Here is a 14260-nt window from a genome sequence, read left to right as displayed (position 1 = left end):
AGTTACTCTCATCTCTAGATCATTTATAAATATGTTAAAAAGCAGCTATCCCAGCACAGACCACTGGGGAACCCCACTATCTACCCTTCTCAATTGAGAATACTGACCGTTTAACCCTACTCTCTGTTTTCTGTCTTTTAACCAGTTTTTAATCCACAATAGGACACTACCTCCTATCCCATGACTCTCCAATTTCCTCTGGAGTATTTCACCAGGTACTTTGTCAAATGCCTTTTGAAAATCCAGATACACAATATCGACTGGCTCACCTTTATCCACATGCCCAGCCTTCACCCCATCCATAGTATTTATTAGTGTGGACATTTTCAGCACAGAAACAATCCCACAGAGAAGTCACCATCTTATCCCCATCACTAAAAGAACTTCTTTCTTTCTCATATCCCCTCCCACCAGAGTTCAACCCTTAACATCTCACCCTCACCCTGTTTGGGGAGGCTAAGGTCAGTGATGTGCTGGAGCAGGCTCTCAGAGGCTCTTGAGAGCCGTTTGTTAAGTTTTTAAGAATTTTGGGAGCCTGTTCTCCATGGCTACTTTAACAAATGGATCCCAAAATGTGGGCTTGGGCCCCTCCTGAATTCTCTTTTACTTTGCTGGCGAGAGAGAGACCCCTGTTAACAATTTACCAGCACACCCCTGGCTAAGGTGGACGGGGCCAAATTAAAAACCTTAGGGGTCAACACCTATATCAACAGGAAAGGGGCAGCAGATGCATTTTTAACATAGTAACATAGTAGATGACGGCAGAAAAAGACCTGCACAGTCCATCTAGTCTGCCCAACAAGATAAACTAATAGTTAATAATATAACCAATAGGGCAGATAGGGGTCCCGCTACCCCAAACCACACCAAATAGACATGGTATAAAGTATCATTCAACAGTAGCAACTATTTCAGAACAATATCTAACCTTAATTAAACAGATAATTACAGAAGATATATGTATAGATAACAACATTAGTCCTTCACAGGGCACTGAGAGACCTTGCAGTCTTTCAAGATTTCCAATGCGGAGGAGGGAGTATCAAATGCATAAATTTAAGGTCTTTGTCATGACATCGGGCGCAGACTGGTTGAAATTTCCGTCGCCTCTCCTGAAGTGATGCTGAATAATACTGAAAGATGAGGACTGAATGTTCTACAAATTTTAATGAGTCTCGCTCTTTCCAGAATTCGTGCAGGATCTCCAACTTATGCTAGTAGTTTAAAATGTTTGCAATTACCATGTGAGGCTTCTTTTCCGCCTCTTGTAAGTGGCCCAACCTGTGAACACGCTCTAGACAAAGGGGCCCCACACTATCCGAGAGTGCCAATTCTTCTTTCAGCCAATGCTCCAACATGGGTCCCAAATTGCTCTCCGGCAGAGCTTCAGGGATTCCCACTATGCGAATATTGCTCAGTCGAAAGTGATTTTCAAGGTCATCCAAGTGCTACTCATGCATCTGTGCCTGTTGTTCAAAACTCCAGTGCTTTCTTGGTGGCTTCAGTTGCTTGACCTCTCCTGTGTGTCGAGTGGTATCAGCCGGCAAATTTTCAACATTAGCTAATTGTGTAGATAGGTACTGTAACCATGGTTCTAGGGCTTTCACTACTGCTGCAGTTAATTACGTTAGCTGATGCTCCTTGAAGGCTACTACATTTAGTTGTTCTGCAGGTGCCATTTTGTTCTCAGTGCCACACTGCTGAGTTGGTTCTTATTTAGTAGATCTGCCAGACACCACAGGCTTCTGATGAACAAGGTATCTGTCCATTAACCAGCCTTTTGTTTTAGATCATCATCTGTCTGCTTAGCAATGTTAAAAGCAATTTTAGCAGGGTTTGAAGGTGCAGGATCCTGGAGAGGGACTAACTCATGTTTGTCCCCATCAGTGCATCACGTGATCCCCCATAAAGGAGATTTATAAAACCGTTGGTGTAGCACAAGTTAATCCAGGTCCTGATGTGCCATGAAGTTGAACTGACTTTTGGTGACCCCACTTGTGGTTTTCTTGACATGATACATGACTGGTTTGCCATTGCCTTCTTCTGTACAATGTGAGAGACACTATCAGGCTCATTTTCAAAACAGAATGATGCCCATCTTTCGACACAAATCGGAAGATGGGCGTCCATCTCACAGAGTCGCCCAAATCAGTAAAATCAAAAACCGATTTTGGATGTCCCCAACTGCTGTCCATCACAGGGATGACCAAAGTTCACAGGGGCATGTTGTAGGCGTAGCAAAGGTGGGACTTGGGCATGCCTAACACATGGACATCCTTGACCCATAATGGAAAAAAAGGGCGTCCCTAACGAGCATTTGGACGACTTTACCTGGTCCTGTTTTTCTAACGACCAAGGCACAAAAAGGTGCCCGAAATGACCAGATGACCACCGGAGAGAATCAGGGATGACCTCCCCTTACTCCCCCAGTGGTCAATAACCCCCTCCCACCCTCATAAAACATCTTTCAAAATATTTTTTACCAGCCTCTTTGCCAGCCTCAGATGTCATACTCAGGTCCGTGACAGCAGTATGCAGGTCCCTGGAGCAGTTTTAGTGGTGCAGATCCCTGGAGCAGTGCACTTCAGACAAGCAGACCCAGGCCCATACCCCTCTACCTGTTACATTTGTGGAGGTAACAGCGAGCCCTCCAAAACCCACCACAAACCCACTGTACCCATATATAGGTGCCCCCCTTCACCTGTAAGGGCTATGATAGTGGTGTACATTTGTGGGTAGTGGGTTTTGGGGGAGGTTGGGGGGGCTCAGCACACAAGGTAAGGGAACTATGTACCTGGGAGCAATTTATGAAGTCCACTGCAGTGCCCTCTAGGGTGCCTGGTTGGTGTCCTGGCATGTCAGGGGGACCAGTGCACTACAAATGCTGGCTTCTCCCACAACCAAATGGCTTGCATTTGGTTGTTTCTGAGATGGGCGTCCTTGGTTTCCATTATCGCCGAAAATCAGAAATGACCAAGTCTAGGGACGACCTAGATGTCAAGATTTGGGCATCCCTGACCGTATTATCAAAATGAAAGATGGACGTCCATCTTGTTTCGATAATACAGGTTTCCCCGCCCCTCCATCGGGACATTTTGCAAGGACGTCCTCAGCAAAACTTGGGCATCCCTTTCGATTATGCTCCTCCATGTCACTACTGCTCAACACAGGGAGGTATGATGTCTTATGTTTTAACTTTGTCAGAATAACACCCATAGGAAATAATTAGTGCTGTATGGCTGCAGAAGTCCTTGGGTTTGGTTTTATTTCAGCTTTCTGACGAATAAAAATCTTTATTTCTAAGAACTACTTCAGTAAATACTGAAACCGGGTGACAATCAGTAAAAGTGTGGATCCCCCAAATTCTATAATACTGCACACATCTTTAGAGAATGCCCCTGACTCTGCCTATGTCCCTCCCATGGCCATGCCCCCTTTTCAATTGTATGCTGAAAGATTTGTGTGTGCATTTTTATAGCAAGACACACACACAAATCCTAATTGGAGACAATTAACTACAATAATTAATTGTTAGTGCCCAATTATTGCTAGTTATAGGCTCATTACTCAATTAAATTGCATCACAAATGAGGCACCTATTCAAATTTGCACACATAATTTTGGGCACCAAATATACAATCCAGGGGGCAATGTTTTGCTTTATTGACCTTTGTTGGTTACCTGAGGAATGCTGAGGCAAATGAAGGGTACCGATAAATTATTGTGAAAAACACATGGGCAGATTACAGGATGTAAAACAAAGCATAGGAATCCCTCAGAAAATCTTGTAGACAATTATTTATTTTTGTACTGAATATATATATATATATATATATATATATATATATATATATATATATATATATTCTTTAATGGTAGTTTTTCTTCTTTAAAACCAGGGGCACGATATTCAGACCACAGGAGGTTGCAATGCTGTCTCATGCAGTCGGCGCTGAGCCTGGATATTCAATGCTGGGCCAAACATAGCCTGCCAGATGCTGAATATTGGCACTGACCAGCTGTGTCATGCAACATAACTGGTCATCCAGCTAGCCACTAAGGGCCAAATTCTATATATGGCACCTAAAAATATCCGCACAGAACACATTTTTAACTAAGCGTATTCTATAAGCACAGTATATAGAATATACTTAGTTGATATCATAGTGCCTACATGCACTCTACATGCACTCATTTAAAACAATGAAAGGCTGGCATAAATCCCGGTGCATAGATTTACACGCACTGGCCCATATTATATAATTGCATGCGTAAATTTTGGAATACCAATGAAACACCCATTTCCCCACCTATAACCGTACCCCTTTTGAACTGTGTGCATTCATTTTGAACTGCACACTTTAGAATTTAGGCACAGTTCATTACAGAATGCGCTTGGAGAGATGTGCGTGTAAATTGTAATTATTACCAATTAGTGCTCATTATTGCTTGTTAAGCATTGTTAAAAATGCTGATTGGCTTGTTAAGCCAATTAAGGTATGCACCTAGTTATAGAATGCGCCTTGAGTTTGGTGCAGATCTCTATGCATGCTATATAGAATCCCCAGGTAAGCGCTAATATTCAGCTGAGATAGCTGGCTATCTCACACTGAGTATTAGCGCTTAGCTGGTTAAGTACCATTTAACTGGCCAGGTGCCATTCCTGGCCGGTTAAATGGTTTGAATATTGGGGGGGGGGGGGGGGAGGGCTGATAATTTACTGCAATTCAGCCTGCCATAAGCAAAATGAAGCATCTGTTGGAGCAGTTGTATTTAGATTTCTCTGCCACTTTAGGATTGTGTGTTTGGCACCAGGGTCTTCCCATCAGAGGCGTAGCTAGATGGGGTGCAAGGGGAGCGACTGCTCTCCAAAACAGATTTTGAATAAAATAGCATCTATTTGGATCAGCCCTTCAGCTTCACACTGACACATATTTTACAAAAGGTCTGCTCCCCCTGGCATCAAAACCTGGCTACGCTTCTGCTTTCCATTGCTGTTTTGCAACATATCGCTGAAGACATTTTTCTTCAACAAGGCCTACAATGAGAACCTATAGCCTCACTGAGCCACCTCACCAACACACTCAATTATGAACGCCCACCTTCTATAACTACCCTAATCACTCCCTTCCTTCTTCTTTCTTCCCTTACTTAATCACTACACATTACTAATTATACCTGATATCCTGTAATGACAATGTTAACAAACTATGTAAGCCACATTGAGCCTGCAAATAGGTGGGAAAATGTGGGATACAAATGCAATAAAAAAAAAAAAATAAATAAATATTGGGAGTGATCAATTTGGGATCAAAATATTTGAAGACAGTGATCAATTTGTGTAATGCCTATTTTAGTTTTGATCAATATAATTATTATGGTAGGTGGATTAATAAGGGAAAGAAGATGGGATTTGATATACTACCTTTCTGTGGTTACAGTCAAAGTGGTTTACAAATTGTATATAGGTACTTATTTTGTACCTGGGGCAATGGAGGGTTAAATAACTTGCCCAGAGTCACAAGGAGCTACAGTTGGACTTGAACCCAGTTTTCCTGTTTCTCCAGCTACTGCTCTAAACATTAGGCTACTCCTCCTAATGTTAGTATTGTTAGTATTCAAACTTTGAAAGCAATTAACAAAATAATAATGGGGGCAATTTTTCAAGGCATATTTAAGAATTTGCAGGTAGAATCAAGGCTTTTACAGGCAGACTAGCTAAATCCATTGAAGTGGATATTATATGGTAACAAGTGCAACATGCATACTTTCTATCCTTAGTAAAGAGATGCATTCCCTGGATCATAATTTGGCACATAATGAAGCCATATTCAGACCACAGGAGGTAGCTGGGCTGCCTCCCACAGTTAGCGCTGAGCCTGGATATTCAATGCGGGTCATTTCTGGTGACCAGCATTGAATATCTGGTTTATTTTTGGCCAGTTTAAACATAACCCGCTAAGTTGATATTCAGTGCTGGCCAGTTATGTTTAAACCGGCCAAAGATATTCCAGGTAGTCATGCAGCCAAATATGGCCACCAACTTACACTGAAAATTGGCAGATAGCCAGTTATATTGGGTGATATATAATGCCAAATTTGTTCTCATTGCTGATCAGATAAGGACATTTGCCGTTCTCTCTTCCACCTCTGTTGGAATGTTAGTTTATTGTTACCTCCCTCTCTTGGAGTGACCTATAAAAGCGAAGCATCAACCCCTTACTTCCTTTTTTCTTTAGAGATACCGATTCTATTGGGTCTGGAGGACCCCCCCCCCCCCCCACACACACACACAAATGCACACACACTCGGTTTGAAGGAAATGCGTTAGTTGTATCCAAGGAAATATAGGAACCATCCTTCCTTGCTCGGTCTTTTCTAAACTTTGCTTGGTTCTATTTATTTATTTATTGGAATTTATTAATCACCTTTATGAAGAGATTCAACCAAGGCAGTGTGCAGCAGGTATAGCTTGATATAAAACATACAATTTTGTTAACAGCAGAATAACATGAACACATATAAGCATAAATACAGTCAACAAGATAAACTTAGAGATAAGCAAGTTGACTCCTAGTAATAGGAATAACATGCTAAAGTGTAAGATATATACAGATTAAAAAAGCACAGGAGAACAATCCTATAACAGAAATATCATAAATGTCACCATAATAGGCAGCATGGAAGAACATTCATATAAAATACACATGATACTTATAATGTCAACACAATACAAATGAAACGCCTAGGCAATACATTAGAACATTTATTATAACATAGATATGATAAATATCCTCCATTAACTTTTGTATGGACCTGAGGAGAAGCATACAGTGTTCCCACCCAGTCAGTACCAAAGGAAATGGGTTCATTTCCCACTGCAGCTCCTTGTGACTCTTGGTAAGTCACTTAACTCTCCATTTCCCCAGGTACAAGATAAGTACCTGTATATGATATGTAAACTGTTTTGATTGTAGCTACAGAAAGGTGGTATATAAAATGCCCATCCTAAGAATTTATAAGGGGGGAGTGGGGGAGAGTTCTATGATTAATAGAAGTACATTGGGCTTCATTGTGTCACTAAAAGATGGACCTTTTCTGCTATAATGGAACAAAATGAAAATGTCTAGGGCCAAAATTAAAATGTTTTTTTGGCTAGATCTGTTTCTATCACAATGTGGAGGGGCATTTTCGAACGGGGATGCCCATCTCTAAGGGAGGCCATCTCCGAGGACGGCCCTGTGAAGGGGCGGGGCCAACCATATTTTCGAAAAAGATGGCCGGCCATCTTTTTTTCGATAATACGGTTGGGGCCGCCCAAATGTCAGAGATGGCCGGGTTTGAGATGGCTGGCCTTGGGTTTTGCCCATAATGGAAACCGAGGCCAGCCAGCTCAAACCCGGCCAAATCCAAGGCATTTGGTCGTGGGAGGGGCCAGCATTTGTAGTGCACGGACATGCCAGGACACCAACCAGGCACCCTAGGGGGCACTTCTAAAAATTAAAAATAAAAATAGCTCCCAGGTGCATAGCTCCCTTACCTTGAGTGCTGAGCCCCCGAAATCCCTCAATCCCCCCAAAAACCCACTCCCCACAATTCTACACCATTGCCATAGCCCTTACGGGTGAAGGGGGGCACCTACATGTGGGTACAGTGGGTTGTGGAGGGGTTTGGAGGGCTCCCATTTACCACCACAAGTGTAACAGGTGGGGGGGTGGGCCAGGGTCTGCCTGCCTGAAGTCCACTGCACCCACTAAAACTGCTCCAGGGACCTGTATACTGCTGCGATAGACCTGAGTATGACATTTGAGGCTGGCATAGAGGCTGGCAAAAAAAGTTTTTAAAGTTGTTTTTTTTTAGAGTGGGAGGGGGTTAATGACCACTGGGGGAGTCAGGGGAGGTGATCCCTGATTCCCTCCGGTGGTCTTCTGGTCAGTTCGGGCACTTTTTTGGGACTTGGACCTGAAAAAAAGGGACCAAATAAAGTGGACCAAATTCTCGCCAGGGACGCCCTTCTTTTTTCCATTATCAGGCGAAGCCGGCCATCTCAAAGCACGCCCTCGTTCCGTCCCATTCCGCCTTCGCTACGCTACCAACACGCTCCTTTGAAGTTTGGCCGCCTCCGCGATGGAAAGCAGTTGAAGCCGGCCAAAATCAGCTTTTGATTATACCGATTTGGCCGGCTTCAGGAGATCCCCAGCCATCTCCCGATTTGTGTCGGAAGATGGCTGGCGATCTCTTTCTAAAATAAGCTGGTTAGTGACCAAAATGTGCTCTAAATGACCAAAAAAAAAAAAAAACACTGGAGGGATTAAGACATAACCTCCCTTACTCCTCCAGTGATCACTGACCCCCTCCCAGCCCCCAAAGATGTTACAGTGATACTACATACCAGGCTCTATGACAGCTTCTATGTTTGTGCAGCGCTGCGTATGCCTTGTAGCGCTATAGAAATGCTAAATAGTAGTAGTAGTAGTAGCTTCAGATATGATGGCCATTCCTACTAGAGCAGCAAGCAGGTCCCAGGAGTAGCTTAGTACTACTACTACTACTACTATTTAGCATTTCTGTAGCGCTACAAGGCATATGCAGCGCTGCACAAACATAGAAGAAAGACAGTCCCTGCTCAAAGAGCTTACAATCTAATAGACAAAAAATAAAGTAAGCAAATCAAATCAATTAATGTGTACAGGAAGGAGGAGAGGCGGGTAGGTGGAGGCGAGTGGTTACAAGTGGTTACGAGTCAAAAGCAATGTTAAAGAGGTGGGCTTTCAGTCTAGATTTAAAGGTGGCCAAGGATGGGGCAAGATGTAGGGGCTCAGGAAGTTTATTCCAGGCGTAGGGTGCAGCGAGACAGAAGGCGCAAAGTCTGGAGTTGGCAGTAGTGGAGAAGGGAACAGATAAGAAGGATTTATCCATGGAGCGGAGTGCATGGGAAGGGGTGTAGGGAAGGACGAGTGTGGAGAGATACTGGGGAGCAGCAGAGTGAGTACATTTATAGGTTAGTAGAAGAAGTTTGAACAGGATGCGAAAACGGATAGGGAGCCAGTGAAGCGACTTGAGGAGCGGGGTAGTATGAGTAAAGCGACCCTGGCGGAAGACGAGACGGGCAGCAGAGTTTTGAACCGATTGGAGAGGGGAGAGGTGACTAAGTGGAAGGCCAGCAAGAAGCAGATTGCAGTAGTCTAAACGAGAGGTGACAAGGGTGTGGATGAGGGTTTTGGTAGCGTGCTCGGAAAGAAAGGGGCAGATTTTACGGATGTTGTAAAGAAAGAAACAACAGGTCTTGGCGATCTGCTGGATATGAGCAGAGAAGGAGAGAGAAGAGTCAAAGATGACCCCAAGGTTTCGAGCTGAGGAGACAGGGAGAATGAGAGAGCCATCAACAGAAATAGAAAACGGGGGGAGTGGGGAGGTGGGTTTGGGGGGAAAAATGAGAAGCTCGGTTTTGGTCATGTTTAATTTCAGGTGGCGTTGAGACATCCAGACAGCAATGTCAGACAAGCACGCTGAAACTTTGGTTTGGATGCAAGGTGAGATATCAGGGGTAGAAAGGTAGATTTGGGAGTCATCAGCATAGAGATGGTAGGAAAAGCCATGGGATGAGATTAATGAACCAAGGGAAGAAGTGTAGATAGAAAAGAGGAGGGGACCAAGAACAGAACCCTGAGGTACGCCGACAGGCAGAGGGATAGAAGTAGAAGAGGATCCACCAGAGTGAACACTAAAGGTGCGGAGGGAGAGGTAGGAAGAGAACCAGGAAAGGATAGAGCCCTGGAATCCAAGTGAGGACAGGGTATCGAGGAGTATGCTGTGATCGACAGTGTCAAAAGCAGCGGAAAGATCAAGAAGAATGAGGATGGAAAAGAGACCTTTGGATTTAGCCAGTAATAGGTCATTGGAGACTTTAGTAAGCGCAGTTTCGTTGAGTGGAGAGGGCGAAAACCAGATTGTTAGTGCAATGGACTATAGAGAAAGGGACCCAGGCCCATATCCCACTCTAACTGGTACACTTGTGGTAGAATGTGTGAACCCTCCAAAATACACTAAGTACTTACTGTACCTTCGTATAGGTGATTCCTGCAATCTTGAGAGCAATTGTAGTGGAGTACAGTGAGGTACTGTAGGTATTTTTCTGCTCTTAGAGGACTAACTGTACAATAAAAGGGGCCTATGGTAAGACATGTACCTGGGACCTTTTATGTGATATCCAGTGTAGTGCCTCCTAAGCTGCCCCACTGCGCTGCTGGGATGCCTGTGTGGCCAGTCGACTAAGAATGATGGCCCTAAGACATCCCAATGGCTGGGTTTTGGGTATTTTTCTCTTGGAGGTTTTATTTTCCAACATAGTCCCCCCCCCCAAAAAAAAAAAAATGCACTGAGCACAAAACGATTTTCAAACCAAAAAGATAGACATTGTTCAAAATGGCTGTGTTCACCACTCAATTTGTGGATGTTTGTAGCAAAATGTCCAAAATTGGACTTACACATTTTATCAAAAATGTCCCTCCACATCATTCTTCACCTTATTTGTTTCTTTTTGTGGTTTTTGAGCTGTGACTTTCTGCTCGTTAGCTAAATATCTGGCTGAATATCCAGACAAAGTTAACTAGTCAACCAGTTAACATCACTACTCAGAAAATCTACTCCATAGTCTAAGGGGTTTGATTCATCAGAAGAGTTATTTCCTGTAGTGTTTCTATGAAAAACTCGGAGCAGTCAATATTCACCCTCGGTAGTCAGCATTTTATACGTTGACCACCATAGGCTGAAGTTGACCCAAATATTTAGTGCTGGACCATATTTGGATACTTGTACTTAATATTTTGGTCTCTGGCAACTCCCAGGAGTTTTCTGGGTCTAGCTGATGCCCTCTTTTGAGAGTCTATTTTTGTATTGAATGTCTCAGAACAAAAAAAAACATTATATTAAAAAAAAAAAGAATTTATAGATAGGTGTGGAATATTCAGTGTATTTTTTTCTAGCAAAAAAGGTGCTGGTACTCAAATGCTAGGCCACTCTTCAGGAGTGAGTTGATCACTGAGGTATCCACCCCATAATAGCCAGACCCCCTGTAACCAGTCACAGCATCTATGACAAGACAGAAATGGTGTGTAGAGTCTGAGCTCTATCATTAAAACTTGGGTTTCATGGGTCAATTTTAGCAGACAATGGAAAAGGTGCTGGTACTCAGTACCCCCAAGTACCCTCTCAAAAATTGCCCTGGGGATACTACACAATTTAATGAATTAACTTTTTATCACTAAAATATTGGGGGGTTGAATTAAGAGAGTACTACATGATGTATAGTGCTTAAAAGTGAGCCGCTGCCCAGCGGCTAGGCTCACTGAAAGACATGCTCGGCTGTATGCACAGCCTAAACTGAATTCTCTTTTCAAGCAAAAACACAAAATATAAAACAAAAAAACTTTAGCCATTACATATGATCTTTTGTTATTGACAGGATTGACTAATTTTAAACTCTGATCACTAAGCAGGCATAGTTAGGATTGTTTTGTATCTGGTCCTACTTGCCTGATTAGTTATCTGGACATCAGTGCTATTTAACTGAGTAGGAACTTCTCCTGCCATGTTAAATAGCCCTGAATTTCTACCCCTTAAGGAATTAGGCTTAAGCCTGAAGAATTGGGTGTACATGAATTGTAGTTAAGACAATGTTTAACCATCTTCCAACAAAATGAAAATTCAGAAGCTAGGCATGTAGAATTCATTATTCTTTAGAACTTTTATATATTTTCTACTGTACCTTGAATGTTTATATCGACAGTATCTTTTCCTCTTCCTGTAGGTACACCAGAGAGTCTGGCAGAAAAAGAACGGCAGCTTTCCACAATGATCACCCAGTTAATAAGTTTACGGGAGCAGCTCCTGTCTGCGCACGATGAACAGAAAAAGCTGGCAGCTTCGCAGATTGAAAAACAGCGGCAGCAAATGGACCTTACTCGCCAACAGCAGGAACAGGTGAGTTTCTCCCCAAGTGAGAGATCAGTACCAAACTGTTTTCAAATTGGAAGAGGCTTTCTTGTTTGGAGCCCTGTTGCTCAGATATTTCAGAAATATCTGAAATCAAATAGTTGTCTTGACCTGGATATGGCTCGGCATTGAATATCCAGGAAAAACACCGGCGGCGTTCAGCATTTTGACCCCAAAGTATTTATGCAGCAAGCACCCAATGCAATATATTTTTGAAGATTTAAGTTTTGTATTTTTTTGTAATAACAGTGATGTTTCCATAGCCAATCCTATTCTTGGTTACATAATATGTTGTGGATATTGGTAGGACCTAAGGCTTAATGGAATTTCATACTACAGATTTAGCATTGCATTGCTTCCAGGTGAAGTAGGAAATGGTCATAGGTGCATGTTCACAATCTAGGTGGTGATTTTGAAATTAGGAATACCGTTAACTGTGTATGTTACATTAATTTTCAAATAACATTTTCAAAGAAAAACATATTTTCACACACTTGCATACTTTTTAAAAATACAAAACCACACATACCTTTGAAAATGAAAAATTAAAAACATTGAGGGCAAGTAGGCACCTACTTAAGTGACCTGTTTACTAAGTAGCAGTAAGGGCGCGCTAGCGTATTTAGCACATGCTAAACAGTGAGTGTTAAACACTAAAGACACCCATAGGAATATATGGGTGTCTCTAGCATTTAGCGCGTGCTAAAAATGCTAGTGCATTTTAGTAAACAGGGCCTTAATTGCTGCTTTATAAAGACACATACTATAAGCACCTATGTGACCAGAAATGCCAAAAATGATTTTATAAAATAAGTGCATAAATATTGCCATACTGGGACAGGCTGAAGGTCCATCAAGCCCAGCATCCTCTTTCCAACAGTGGCCAATCCAGGACACAAGTACTTGGCAAGATCCCCAAAAAGTATAATACATTTTATGCTGCATGTCCTAGAAATAAGCAGTGGATTTTCCCCAAGTACTTTTTAATAATGGTCTATATGGACTTTTCCTTTAGGAAGCCATCCAAACCTTTTTTAAACCCTGCTAAACTAACTGCTTTTACTAAATTCTCTGGCAATGAATTCCAGAGTTTAATTACATGTTGAGTGAAGAAAAATTTTCTCCATTTACTACTTTGTGCCTTCATTGCATGTCCCCTAGTCCTAGTATTTTTGGAAAGAGTAAACAATCGATTCATGTTTACCCGTTCCATTCCACTCATTATTTTATAGACCTCTATCATATTTCCCTTCATCCGTCTTTCTTCCAAGTTGAAGAGCCCTAGCCACTTTAGCCTGTTCTCATAGGGAAGTCGTCCCATCCCTTTTATCATTTTCGTTGCCCTTCTCTGTACGTTTTCTAATTCTACTATATCTTTTTTAAGATGTGGTAACCAGAATTGAACACAATATTCGAGGTGTGGTCGCACCATGGAGAGATACAAAGGCTTCTGTCCTCAAAGAGATGTACTATCCTCTTGCACCGAGGATATGTCTCCAAGTGCTGCCCGGGAGGGAAAGGTTAGGTCAGCTGTTGTAGTTGGTGATTCGATCATTAGGCATATAGATAGCTGGGTGGCTGGTGGACGTGAGGATCACCTGGTGACTTGCCTGCCTGGTGCGAAGGTGGCGGACCTCACGTGTCACCTAGATAGGACTTTAGATAGTGCTGGGGAGGAGTCGGCTGTCTTGGTACATGTGGGTACCAATGACATAGGAAAATGTGGGAGAGAGGTTCTAGAAGCCAAATTTAGGCTGTTAGGTAGAAAGCTCAAATCCAGATACTCTAGGGTAGCATTTTCTGAAATGCTACCGGTTCCACGCGCAGGGCCCAAAAGACAGGCAGAGCTCCGGAGTCTCAATGCGTGGATGAGACGATGGTGCAGGGAGGAAGGTTTTAGATTTGTTAGGAACTGGGCAACATTCTGGGGAAGGGGGAGCCTATTCCGAAAGGATGGGCTCCACCTTAACCAGGGTGGGACCAGGCTGCTGGCATCAGCATTTAAAAAGGAGATAGAGCAGCTTTTAAACTAGAAATGGGGGGAAGGCCGACAGTCGCTCAAAAGCACATGGTTCGGGATAAGGTATCTTTCAAAGGTATCACCAAAACAGGGAAGATACGGTATCCTGATAGTGAGGTTGCAAAAGAGACCGTAGTAGATCAGGTGTCCCTAAATAAAAATAAAAATCAGACAAAAGATTGCAAATTAGTACTGTCAAGTACTAAGCATGATGTAAATAGGAGCAACAAACACAGTTTGAAAACT

At 42.7% G+C, this 14260-nt stretch overlaps 1 protein-coding gene across 1 annotated transcript in view; it reads left to right on the top strand.

The window, feature by feature from the left end:
* Nucleotides 1-14260, top strand: part of SOX6 (SRY-box transcription factor 6) — an 802914-nt gene that overhangs the window by 304579 nt on the left and 484075 nt on the right. The window contains exon 5 of the mRNA XM_030201055.1: nucleotides 11810-11982. Within this exon, the coding sequence (XP_030056915.1) occupies nucleotides 11810-11982 (173 nt within the window). The remainder of the gene's footprint in view (nucleotides 1-11809; nucleotides 11983-14260) is intronic.

The sequence above is a fragment of the Microcaecilia unicolor genome, chromosome 4, assembly GCF_901765095.1.
Source record: "Microcaecilia unicolor chromosome 4, aMicUni1.1, whole genome shotgun sequence".
Lineage (NCBI taxonomy): Eukaryota > Metazoa > Chordata > Amphibia > Gymnophiona > Siphonopidae > Microcaecilia > Microcaecilia unicolor.
Note: the sequence above shows the minus strand (reverse complement) of the source record. Positions and strands in the feature narration are given on the sequence as shown.